We start from the raw sequence: 13,313 nt of genomic DNA, 5'->3' as shown, positions 1-13,313 counted from the left end.
ACAAATCATAAATATGATACCAAGTATATTTAAATTATTTTTGAAACTTTGACAATAAATACACTGTCTATTTATGGGGACAATATGAGAGAAGAACCTGAGATTATAGGAAAAAAAGGTCATTCCTTCAATAAATGGGGTATAAGTATTTTAATGGACTTATATGTAAGAACTGCAAATCTGAGAAAGCTATTTTACATAGAAATAATGTCATTTTGAACAGAAATTTAAAAGGTATCTGCTTGTTGCCAAAAATGCATCAGAGACCTATACTTATTCAGTGATACAAATAAATCCATGAAGGCTGAAAATCTCTTAATGATGATAGCCTAAAACCCAAGGAGACATGTAAGCAGCACAGATAAAAACAACTTTGGTAAGCAAGGGAAACAAGTTTATTGCAAAGTCATAAAAGACACAATAATGTACGAGAGGTGAGCCAACTTGCTGGGAAGGAGTTGTTGGAGAAGTCTCCTTCATAAAAGGTGAGAGTCTGCATCACTTCTCAGAAGAATGAGTCCTGCTGTTTATTGGTCACTGTTGCATCATTGCCCTGAATGTGCCATGGAAATTGCTAGACCCTGTTGTGGTAGCTTTTCCATATAGCCCAGCTGTAGAAACAGATGGAAGGTGATGTCCTTCTAGGACTACAGATTCCTTGATAGTCCAGTAGCAAGAGGTTTTTCAGTAGAAACCATAAGAATAATATCTTCCACAACAAGATGGACGGCAGCAGCCATAGCCATAGCCTCCACAACCCAGGCCTCCATAGCCATAGCCTAGGCCACGGAAACAGCCACATCCACAGCCATAACTAGAGCCATAGCCATAGCCCAGGCCTCCATAGCAGCCACCATAGTAGCACATGGTGTCAGGATTCACTTGAGTGGATGGATTTTCAGGATAGAGTCTTTGAGTATGTATGGCACCATCTGCACAGCAACTTTTATACTCTTCAAGCAGGAAATGTAGCAGAGTCAGACCAGGATTTCATCATTTCCATTAACCAAATTCCCTGGGAAAAATCTCATTCTTGCAATTGTTTGGCATCTGACACCACCACCAGCTCCTTAATGTTTTGTTTTTGTTTTTTCCCTTTTGATTCATTATTTTTCTGAGAAGATTCTGTGACAATCTCATTCCCATAATGTGAATGATTATGATGTTGCCAAAGGTATGCTAAAGCACGTGACTGATGCCCTACCCAAGCTTCATGGCATCACTCTCCAAAATGTCACCATCCTCTTTCCATTATACACACTTTCCTGGCTCTGATTTTTCTTCACAGCCATGGAATCCTTTCTCTAAATAAATGGTCTTCGACACTCCAGTGACAGGAGATTCATACAAATTTTAGATTTGACTTGAGAGTGTGTTGGAATCTATCCGTCCAACAATTATTCCAAAAGCAGATAAAATAGAAATCACCTCCCCAATTTTTACGCTTTGTCCTCCACTAACCTCATATTAGGAAAACAAGTAATGTCTACAGAATGCCCTTCTTTGTCTCACTTTAAAATCCTAAAAGTAGAGAGAACATGTAAATACAGAGGGACCTGCCACAAACAGGGAGAGTTGATGAGAGAACATCTTAGAGGCAGAGGCACAGGATACTTAGAGAAGTGAGCAAGCCCATGCACCACTGTTAGGTTTCAAACTGAGAGAAGATGGACTAGAATGAGACTAATGGACTAGAATATGTTGAAGGGGAAGTTAGGAGAGAGGAGAGATTTCTGGACAGGTTGGATAGTCAGTCCATGCAAAGGCAAATAGAAAGCATATGTCATTTATTATTTGAATGAAGATTGGCTAGCACCGGGAACACCATCAAATTAAAGAAATGAAATAAAGGATATGAAAAATGACAGTTTGGGAATTACACAGCTTCAGAAGAGGGCTAAATGCCAGACAGAAGCTGTATCTTTAAATGATCAGAAAAGGAAAGACAGATGGTTTTTACAAGACAAGTGTGGAGCCTAGGACTTTCAAGAGTCCTAGGGGAGGAAGAGTCTAAACAATTCATTGGACACCTGAGTGGAAAGAGGATCTAGGTTAGCAAACAACAGAGTCATGCACACCAGTCAGAAGCTCTTTTGAAGTGGTGCTGTGAGGGTCTTGTCTAAGAGAATCTTTGTGATTGGAAAGAAGTATTTCAGTGTCAGTAATATTGTGAATACAGGGCAGAGGGGGTTGTTCAATTACAGTGATATTTGCAGTGGAAGTGGAGGCTCAGTGAAGTCTCTGTCACTGTAAACTTGGCTAGATATTATTGTTCCTGAAAGGAGAGAAGTTGAAGAGAGACAGGGAGCTTTGCAATTAGGCAAAATGAGGAAATCTGTTCTAGATATGGACTGATTTGAAATTTGTAATAATTATCAAAGTGAAATTTTTTATATTGACTATTGATAGTGAGCATCTGGAGCTTATGAAAATTGCTGTTGTGGATCTTGACCTGTGTCATTGAGTGTCCAGTGGATTGGCTTGTAAACTCTGGTATGAAAGGAGATTTTTCTCTCTTATTATAGATAGCATGGATAAAGGAAAGAAAAGAGACAGAAGTTGGGCTTGAATTAGTCATTTTACATTAAAGAACATGATAAGGAAGAAGCAGAAGAAGGAGGAGAAGAAGTAGTAATAGAAGAAGAAATAGGAGATTAACATGAAGAAGAACAAGAAGAAAAAGAAGAAGAAAAAGATGAACAAAGAGTAGGACAAAAACAAGAAGATGAAAAAGAACAAGAACAAAAAAAAGATGAAGAAAAAGAACTAGAAGTATAAGAAGGAAAAAAGGAGAACAAGAACAACAACAAGAAGATGAAGAAGAAAAAGAACAAGAATTATAAGAAGAAGAAAAGAAGAAGAACAGGAACAAGAAAGCACAATCAGACAGGAAGAGCAGGGTCAAGCACAAACAGGAGGAGTAATTGGCCATGTCTTAAAGTCAAAGTTGCATGAAGCAGCAGCCACTTTGAAGTGACGTTTGGTTTACACAGGAGGACATTACTGGACAATTTACAGAATAGTTTCTCTTGAAGGTTGAGGAGAAGGAAGAAGAGGAGGAGGAGGAGGAAGAGGAGGAGAAGAAAGAGAAGAAGAAGGGCAAGGAGAAGAAGAAGATGATTATGATGATGAAGAAGATGAACAACAAAAAGAAAAAAAAGAGTAAGAACAAAAGAAGAAATTGCAGAAAAACAAGGAGTACAAAAACAAGAATAACAAGAAAAATATGAAGAAGAAGAAAAATAATTACAAGAAGACAAAAAGATCAATGAAGGAGAATCAGCCATGAAGAGCAGGGTCCAAGCAAACCCAGGAAGGGTAATTTAGCAGCAGTGTCAATTTGAAGTGGCCTTTAAGTTTAATCAAGAGAACATACCTGGACAACTTGCAGAGAGCAATTTCCCTTGAAATTGAAGGTTGGGAAAGCAAGTGCGAGGAGAGCAGCTAGAGACCCTGAATAGTTTCCACAAACCATTGTAAAGACAATGTGTTCTTAAACGTGGAAGTCATTGGCAGTATTGACAATATGAGATTGGTAGGATCATGCATTCAAACCATGGATACCCTGTTGAACCAGTGAGTTCAGAAGAAATGCTGGTCTGGAACTGGAGTTGGAACTGGATTATTTTATATCAAACTAAGCAAGTAACTGAGTCCATGATAAAGTGAACACCAAATCAGAAAGTGTAGCAGAAAGAAAAAAAAGGAAGTTTTGACTTTCAGGTAAAGCAGCTCCTCAAAAATTCTTCAGTCTCCCAAAAGAAAATAAACTCAAATCTGTTGGGCATCCAGAGGTGTGTCATCTCTTCTTCCAGATTCTAGTCCTCATACAACTGCAATCAAAAGCATAAGGTTGCCCAATAAATGTCACCTGACATCCAGAAATACCACAATAACTTTGACATTTCATGAAGTGAAATATAAAGGATTGGCGTTCAGGAAGATGAAAGTATTGTTTTGTGTATATAGCACTACTCAGTACATGGGTGGTTTTTGGCTAAACTTAAAAGCATCCAGAGAATTCCAGACCACATGGTAAAGGATCCTCCCGAATAAGACTTAAGTGACTCAATTCAAGGAACAAGGACTTTTGGGTTTAGAAGATATTCATGGACTTGCCCTTGCTCTCTTAACATGTTTTATGCTCATCATATAGTGTATTAGACCATGTCTGTTTGTCAAAAAGAACAATAATAATGATTTAGAGAAAGCCTCAACCAACTGATTTTCATATTTCTTTGCTTAATGAGGGGTGAAAAAGAGATTTTTTTCCTTGAAGGTTTTGTATCCATGGAACTGACTTTAATATAATGTTTCCTGGCAATTAATTGCTTGACCATTTTTAGAAAGAACTCAAAAGTGAGGGTTCTGAGAGCATTTTCCACTAAAAACCTGACTCAATCCTCTGTTTCTTTTCTTTTTTTTTTTTTAATAACTTTTTATTGCCAGAACCCATGCCAGGGTAATTTTTTACATTATCCCTTGCACTCACTTCTGTTCCGATTTTTCCCCTCCCTCTCTCCACCCCCTCCCCCAGATGGCAAGCAGTCCTATACATGTTAAAGAGGTTATAGTATATCTTAGATACAATATATATGTGCAGAACCGAACAGTTCTCTTGTTGCTCAGGGAGAATTGGATTCAGAAGGTATAAATAACCCGGGAGGAAAAACAAAAATGCAAGCCATTTACATTCATTTCCCAGTGTTCTTGCTTTGGGTGTAGCTGCTTCTGTCCATCCTTGATCAATTGAAATTGAGTTTAATCCTCTGTTTCACCAAGCTTTCCAGACTAAGACTGAGAAGACAATTGTGAAATCAATAGGGATATATTAGATTTGGAATTTAAAAACCATGATTATAAAACTAATAATATATGAAACTTTGACAGTAAAAACATTATCCATTTATAGGCATAATGACAGAAAAGTTCAAGATTATAAGGGACAAAAGAAATTCCTTCAATAAAGTGGGGCATATGTATTTTAATGGACTAAGATGTAAGAACTGCAGTAGTCAAATCTGAGAAAGACATTTTACGTGGAAATAATTCATTTCTGAATAGAAATTTTCAGAGGTATAAGCTTGTGACCAAAAATGCATTGGAGACCTAAATTTCTGGAGTGACACAGCTGAGCACATCAAGGCTGAAAATCTCTTCTTGACAGTAAACTGAAACCCAAGGAGCCAGAGATCAAGCAGGATAAGTAACAACAATTTTGGTAAGCAAGGGAAACAAGTTTATTGCAAAGTCATAAAAGGCATATTAATGTATGAGAGATGAGCCAACTTGCTGGGAAGGAGTTGTTGGAGAAGTCTGACAGGTGAGTCTGCATTATTTCCCAGAAGGAAGGGTCCTGCTGCTTCTTGGTCACTGCCATGTCAATGTTCTGAGTGTGCCATGGGGATTGTTAGACCCTGTTGTGGTAGCTTTCCCATGTACCCCAGTTGCAGACACAGATGGAAGGTAATATTTTTCTAGGACTATAGATTCCTTGACAGCCCAATAGTAAGGGGTTATTCAGTAGAAGCCATAAGAATAATACCTTCCACAGCAAGATGGACGGCAGCAGCCATAGCCATAGCCTCTATAGCCTAGCCCTCCATAGCCACAGCCTCCACAGCCATAGCCTAGGCCACGGAAGCAGCCACATCCACAGCCATAACCAGAGCCATAGCCATAGCCCAGGCCCCCATAGCAGCCGCCGTAGTAGCACATGGTGTCAGGATTCACTTAGATGGATGGATTTTCAGGATAGAGTCTTTTGTATGTATGGCACCATCTGCACAGCAGCTTTTATACCCTTTGAGCAGGAAGTATGACAGAGTCAGACTAGGATTTCATCATTTCCATTAACCAATTTCCCTTGGTAAAATCACATTCTTGCAATTGTTTGGTTTCTGACACCACCAGCAGCTCCTTAATGCTTTGTTTTGTTTTTCCCCTCTTGATTCATTATTTTTTCTGAGAAGATTTTGTGACAATCTCATTCCGATAATATGAATGATTATGATGATGCCCAAAAATGTGATTGAGCCCTACCCAGACTCTCCAAAATGTTACCATTCTCCTTCCACTTGACATGGTTCCCTGGCCATCTGATACTTTACCACAGATATGAAATCCTTTGTCTAATTAATTGTCTTGATATTTGTGGTGGAAGTAGAGGGGTAGGGATGTGCCTGTTAGTATAAACCTACACACTTGGCTAGATATTGTTGCTCTTGAAGGATAAGACTAGTTGAAGAGCTAGGGAGTTTTGCAATAAAGCAAGATTTGGAAATCTGTTCTAGACTTGGGATGATTTGAAATTTGTAATAGTTATCAAATTGAAAATTTTTTGTATTGTCTGTTGATAACGAGGGTCTAGGTCTTATGAGAGATACTATTATTTTTCTAGATCTGTGTCAGTGAGTATACAATGGATTGGCTTTTAAAGTCTGGAGTGGAAAGACATTTTTCTTTCGCATTCTAGATAGCATTGGTAAAAGAAAGAAAAGGGGCAGAATCTGGGCTTCAGTCAAGCATTTTATATAAAAAAACAAGCTGTAGGAGAAGAAGAAAGATAAGGAGGAGGAGAAGGAGAAAAAGACAAAAAAGGGGGAAGGAGAAAAAAGAAAAAGAAGAAGAAGAAGAAAGAGAAGGAGGAGGAGGAGGAGGAGGAGGAAAAGGAGGGCCAAAACTAGAACAAAAACAACAAGAATATGAAGAAGAAAAAAAATAACTACAAGAAGAAGACAAAAAGAAGAAGAATAAAGGCAATAACCCAGGAAGAACAGAGTCAAGCAATCCTAGGAGGAATAATTTACTAGCAGTGTCAAAGCCAAAGACGGATAAAAGTGACAGTAAATTTGAAGTGGCTTTTAAGTTTAATTAGGAGGACATCACTGGAAAAGTTGTAGAGAGCAATTTCTCTTGAAGTTGACAACTGGGGCTGAAATGTTAAAGGCTTTTAAAACAAGTGAAAGGAGAACAGCTAGAGACCCTGTATAGTTTTCACAAACCACTGTAAAGGCAGTGTGCTCTTAAATGTGGGAGTCATTGGCAGTATTGACAATAGGAGATTTGTAGGACCGTGCATTCAAGTCATGGATAGCTTGTTGAAACAGGGAATTCAGAAGAAATGCTGGTCTGGAATTGGAGCTGGAACTGGATTATTTTATATCAAACTGAGCAAGTAACTGAGTCCATGGCAAATCAGGTGAACACCAAATGAGAAAATGTAGCAGAGAGAAGAGAAGAAGGTTTGACTCTCAGGCTGAGTAGCACCTCAGAAATTCTTCAGTCTCCCAGAAGAAAATGAATTTAAGTCTGTTAGGCATCTAGAAATGTGCCATCTCTTCTTCCAGATTCTAGTCTTCTTAAAACTACAATCAAAAGCATATGGTTGCCCAATAAGAAATCACCTAAGAAACCGAAAACTTACTGCAACCTTGAGATTTCATGAAGTGAAATACAAGAAACTGAAGTTTAGGAAGATAGAAATTTTTTTTAATAGCACTGCTCTGTTCAAGAGTGTTTTTTGGCTAAGCTGAAAAGCATCCAGAGCAGTCCAAATCACATGCTAAAAGATCCTCTATACTGAGACCTAAGTGACTCAATTCAAGGAACACAGATTTGCAGCTTTAGAAAATATTCAGGGACTTGCCCTAGCTTTTTTTAAGGTGTTTTATGACCAACGCATAGTGTAAGTATAAGAGCCCTTCTGTTTGGCAAAAAGGAGTATAACAATAATTGAGAGAAAACATTCTCCCCAATCAACTGATTTTTGTATTTCCTAACCAAAATAAAATATTCTTTGCTTAGAGAGGGTGAGAAAGAATTTCCTTTCTACTGAACACTTTACCCATGAAATCAATCTTATTGTAATGTTTCCTGACAATGAATTGTTCAAGATTTTGGAGACTTTTTTAGAAAGAACTCAAAAGAGTGAGGATGTTGAGGAGTTTTCCAACTAAAAGCCAGTGGGAATACAAAAACTAACAAAATTTAGTAAGCACTGCCTATGTGCCAGGTGGAGTGTCAAGCTCTAGTATATTCTGAAGTTTTGTCAGGGACATGATTTTGTGAATAGTCTAGCCGGTGGAGCTGAGGAATCCAAAGGTTGTTAGGCAGGGTGCTGAGCAGCCAAGCAGGTGCTCTTTTTCTTGGGTGTTTTAAGATGACTTGACAGTTTAAGTGTTTTCTGGCTATGTAGCACATCCTTGCACTCATGTCAGGAAAAACTACAAGTTTATGTCAGTGTTTGATTTGGACAGGATGTGCTGCTGGCTAGTAGAGATTCAACTCACTGAAAGTGCAGTTAGCTGATGATATTCAGACAGTGAAGCACTTTTCTCAGGGCATAAAAAATGGAAATTGAGGGGATGCCCATCAATTGTGGAATGGTTCAATTAACCGTAGAGTATGTTTATGACGGAATATTTTGTTTTATGGGAAATGATGACCAGGATGCTCTCAGGAAGGAAAAAAATCTGAAAAGTACTCCATGAACACAAGCAAAGTAAAATGTGCTTTATGCAAAGTAATAGTGATGTTCTGAGATGACCAGCTGTGGATAACTTTGTTGGTCTCAGTACTACAATCTTTCATGTCTACTCTGAAGGACTTATGATGAAAATTCCTATCCACACCTAGAGAAGGAACTCATTGTGGCTGAATGAAGACTGAGGCATTCTTTCTCTGTCTCATATCTTTTTCTCTTTTTCTTAACTACGTTTTTCTTGAGGGTTTTTATTTTCATTAGCAAGAGAGATCTATGTTTTTTTGGACAACTTGACCTTTATGGAAATATTTTTAATAACTTCATAAGAGGTCTTGTAGTGGTAGTGGGAATGAGGGACAGAATTTAGAACTCAAAAATTTTTGAAAAAAATGTAAATCTTTTTTGTTTGGAATGTGTCTGGGGAAAAATGTTCAACAAACAAAACAAAACAAAATATTTGGACTGTGTACATGATCCTTTCAATGATTATTGTGGTCTGTAATTAACTAGTGCTGTGCTTCAGGTCTTGAAATTTTCTGGAGAAAACTAAATAGTGAAAGGATTTTGTTGTTTAATCATTTTTCACTATTGTCTGAATCGTTGTCACTATATCTGAAGTTTTTGTGACCAAGAAAAGAAATTCATTTGCCATAACCTTCTTCAGTCCATTATACAGATGAGGAAATTGAGGCAAACAGAGTATTCAACTACTGAGGTTACAAAGAAAAATTTTAACACATGAATATAAGTCTTCCTGATTCCATTTCCAGTACTCAATCCTCTGTTTCATCTAGCTTTCCAGACTAAGACTGTGAAGACAATTTTGAAATCAACAGTAACATCTTATATTTAGAATTTACAAACCATGAATATGATACCAAGTATATATGAAATTTTTTGAAAATTTGACAATAACAATAGTGTTCATTTATGGGAACAACATGAAAGAAGGACCTGAGATTATAGAGGAAGAAGATCATTCCTTCAGTAAATTTGGAATAAGTATTATAATGGACTTGTACATAAGAACTGCAAATGTCAAATTTGAAAAAAATATTTTACATGGAATAGTATCATTTTTGAATAGAAATTTTCAAAGTTATCTGCTTATTACCAAATATGCATTGGAGACCAATCCTTCTGCAGTGACACAGATAAAACAATCCAGACTGAAAATCTCTTATATAAGACAGCCTAAAACCCAAGGACACAGATAAGTAGAACAAGTAACAACAACTTTGGTAACCAAGGGAAACAAGTTTATTGCAAAGTCATAAAAGACATAACAATGTATGAAAGGTGAGCTAGTTTCCTCGGAAGGAGTTGTTGGAGAAGTCTCCTTCATGACAGGGGAGAGATTGCATCATTTCCCAGAAGGATGGGTCCTTCTGGTTCTTGGTCACTACCACATTGTTGCCCTGAGTGTGCCATGGGGATTGCTGAACCCTGTTGTGGTAATTTTTCCACAAAGCTCAGCTGCAGACACAGATGGAAGATGATGTCTTTTCAGGACTACAGATTCCTTGAGAGCCCAGTAGCAAGGGATTTTTCAGTAGAAGCCATAAGAATAATACCTTCCACAGCAAGATGGACGGCAGCAGCCATAGCCATAGCCTCCATAGCCACAGCCTCCACAGCCACAGCCATAGCCTCCATACCTCAGCCCTCCATAGCCACAGCCTCCACAGCCATAACCTCCGTAGCCTAGGCCACGGAAGCAGCCACATCCACAGCCATAACCAGAGCCATAGCCATAGCCCAGGCCCCCATAGCAGCCGCCGTAGTAGCACATGGTGTCAGGATTCACTTAGATGGATGGATTTTCAGGATAGAGTCTTTGAGTATGTATGGCACCATCTGCACAGCAACTTTTATACCCTTCAAGCAGGAAATGTGGCAAAGTCAGGCCAGGATTTCATCATTTCCATTAACCAAATTCCCTGGGAAAAATCACATTCTTGCAATTGTTTGGTCTCTGACACCACCACCAGCAACTTAATGTTTTGTTTTTGTTTTTCTGAGAAGGGTCTGTGACAATCTCATTCCCATAATGTGAATGATTATGATGTTGCCAAAGGTATGCTAAAGCATGTGACTGATGCCCTACCCAAGCTTCATGGCTTTGCTCTCTAAAATGTTACCATCCTCCTTCCACTATATGTGGTTTCCTGGCTGTCTGATACTTCATCACAGCCATGAAATCCTATTTCTAAATTAATGTTTTTGAGACTCCAGTGACAGAAGAGTTCATACAAATTTAAAATCCAAGTTGAGATTGTGGTGGAGACCCCCTTGATGGAGTTCATCCGCCCAACACTTATTGCAAAAGCAAAAAAAAAAACAAAAAAAAAAAAAAACAAAAAAAAAACAGAATTCACCTTCCCAGTTTGTGTACTATGTATTCTACTAACCTCACATTAGGGATATAAGAAATGGCTACAGAATTCCTCTCCTTGCCTGGCTTTTAAGTTCTAAGATCAGAAAGAACATGTAAACACAGCCAAAAAGAGGGAGAGTTGATGGGAGAATTTCTTAGAGGCAGAGGCACAGGATACTTAGGGAAGTGAGCAAAGCCATGTACCATTGGTGAGTTTCAAACTGAGATTATAATGGACTAGAACATGTTGCAGGGGAAGTTAGGAGAGAGGAGAATTTTCTGGGAAAGCTGGAAAGCCAGTTTATGCAAAGGCAAATAGAAGGCCCATGCCATTCATTGCCTGAATGAAGGAAGATTGGCTTACACTTGGAATACCATCAAATTAAGGAAGAGAATTAAAGGGTATGAAAACTGCCAGTTTGGTTGATTAGCTTGAGAACAGGGTTAAATGTCAGAGAGCAGCTGTATCTTTAAATCATCAGAAAAGGAAAGGCAATTGGTTTTTAGGAGACAACAAGTGTGGGGCCTGGGAATTTCAGGAAGTCCTAGGGGAGGAAGAGTCTGAATAATCCATTGGACAGCTGAGTGGAAAGATGATCTAGGCGAGCAAACAAGAGAATCAAGCACACCAGTCAGAAGCTCTTTTTAGAGTGGTGCTGTATGGGTCTTGTCTAAGTGAGAGTCTTTGGGATTAGAATGAAGCATTTCAATTCCAGAAGTTGTGAATACAGGGCAGACAATTTTGTTCAATTATGGTGATATTTGCTGTGAAAGTGGAAAGTCAGGGATGTCTCTGTTACTATAAACCTAGAAATTTGGCTAGATATTGTTTTTCCTGAAAGGAGAAGAGAAGTTGAAGAGAGAGGAGGGACCTTTGCAATTAGGTAAAATGAGGAAATCTGTTCTAGATATGTACTGATTTGAAATTTGTAATAATTATCAAAGTGAAATTTTTTATATTGACTCTTGTTAGTGAGGATCTGTATCTTACGAAAGATGCTAGTGTGGACCTCAATCTGTTTCAGTGAGTGTCCAATGGATTGGCTTTTAAACTCTGGAATGGAAGGAGATTTTTCTCTCTTATTCTAGATAGCATGAATAAAAGAAAGAAAAGAGAGACAACCTGGGCTTGAGTCAGTCATTTTACATTAAAGAACAAGATAAGGAAGAAGCAGGAGGAGGAGGAGGAGGAGGAAGAGGAGGAGTAGGAGTAATAGAAAAAGTAGGCGATTAATATGCAGAAGAACAAGAACAAGAAAAAGAAGATAATGGATAAGAAAAAAAAGATGAACAAGGAGTAGGACAAAAACAAAAAGAACAAGAAAAAGTAGATGAAGAAAAAGAACTAGAATTACAAGAAGAAAGAAAAAAGGAGGACAAGAACAAGAAAAACAACAAGAAAACAAAGAAGAAAAACAACAAAAATTACAAGAAGAAGAAAAAAAAGAAGAACCAGAAAGCATAATCAGGCAGGAAAAGCAGTCAGGCACACTCAGGAGTAGTAATTGGCCATCAGTCTCAAAGCCAAAGTTGGATGAAGCAGCAGTCAATTTGAAGTGGCCTTTTGGTTTACTTAGGAAGACAGTACTTGACAACTTACAAAGAGCAGTTTCTCTTGAAAGCGAGAGTTGGAAATGTTATGTTCAGGGTTTTCAAAGGAAGTGGTTAAAAATTGGGAGTCCTTGGCAGTACTGACAATATGAGATTGGTAGAATGCATTCATGTTATCGATAGCCTATTGAACAAGTGAGGTCAGAAGCAATGCTTGTCTGGAATTGGAGCTGGAACTTGATTATTTTATGTCAAATTTAGCAAGTAACTGAGTCCAAGGTAAATAAGTTGGACACCAAATGAGAAAATGAGAAACAGATAGAAAAGGAGGTTTTGATTTTCAAATTGAGGAGCTCCTCAGAATTTCTTCAGTTATCCAGAGGAAAATGAACTTAAATCTATTGGTCAACCAGAGATATGTCATCTCTTCACCCAGATTCTAGGTCTCTTAAACTGCACTATACTCAAAAAGTTATCAAACTGTGCATACCCTTTGATCCAGCAGTGTTACTACTGGGGTTATATCCCAAAGAGATCATAAAGAAGGGAAAGGGACCTGTATGTGCATGAATGTTTGTGGCAGCCCTCTTTGTAGTGGCTAGAAACTGGAAACTGAGTGGATGGACATCAGTTGAAGAATGGCTGAATAAATTGTGGTATATGAATATTATGGAATATTATTGTTGTGTAAGAAATGACCAACAGGATGATTTCAGAAAGGCCTGGAGAGACTTACACGAACTGATGCTGAGTGAAATGAGCAGGACCAGGAGATCATTATATACTTCAACAACAATACTAGATGATGACCAGTTCTGATGGACCTGGCCATCCTCAGCAATGAGATCAATCAAATCATTTCCAATGGAGCAGTAATGAACTGAACCAGCTATGCCCAGA

At 38.2% G+C, this 13,313-nt stretch overlaps 2 protein-coding genes across 2 annotated transcripts; both read right to left on the bottom strand.

Annotated features, from left to right (window-relative positions):
- Nucleotides 1-684: 684 nt before the first annotated feature.
- On the bottom strand, nt 685-5,718 carry LOC116422554 (keratin-associated protein 6-2-like). The gene is made up of 2 exons (XM_031961263.1): nt 5,546-5,718; nt 685-910 (listed from the first exon to the last, which is right to left on the bottom strand). Exons 1-2 carry the CDS (start codon nt 5,716-5,718, stop codon nt 685-687), a joined length of 399 nt encoding a protein of 132 aa, XP_031817123.1.
- Nucleotides 5,719-9,705: 3,987 nt separating this feature from the next.
- Nucleotides 9,706-10,318, bottom strand: LOC116423091 (keratin-associated protein 20-2-like). The gene has a single exon (XM_031964163.1). It carries the CDS (start codon nt 10,275-10,277, stop codon nt 10,035-10,037), a length of 243 nt encoding a protein of 80 aa, XP_031820023.1. The 5' UTR covers nt 10,278-10,318; the 3' UTR covers nt 9,706-10,034.
- Between the last annotated feature and the right edge of the window lie 2,995 nt (nt 10,319-13,313).

This window comes from Sarcophilus harrisii, chromosome 3, assembly GCF_902635505.1.
Source record: "Sarcophilus harrisii chromosome 3, mSarHar1.11, whole genome shotgun sequence".
Taxonomy (NCBI): domain Eukaryota; kingdom Metazoa; phylum Chordata; class Mammalia; order Dasyuromorphia; family Dasyuridae; genus Sarcophilus; species Sarcophilus harrisii.
This window is presented reverse-complemented; position numbering and strand designations above follow the sequence as displayed.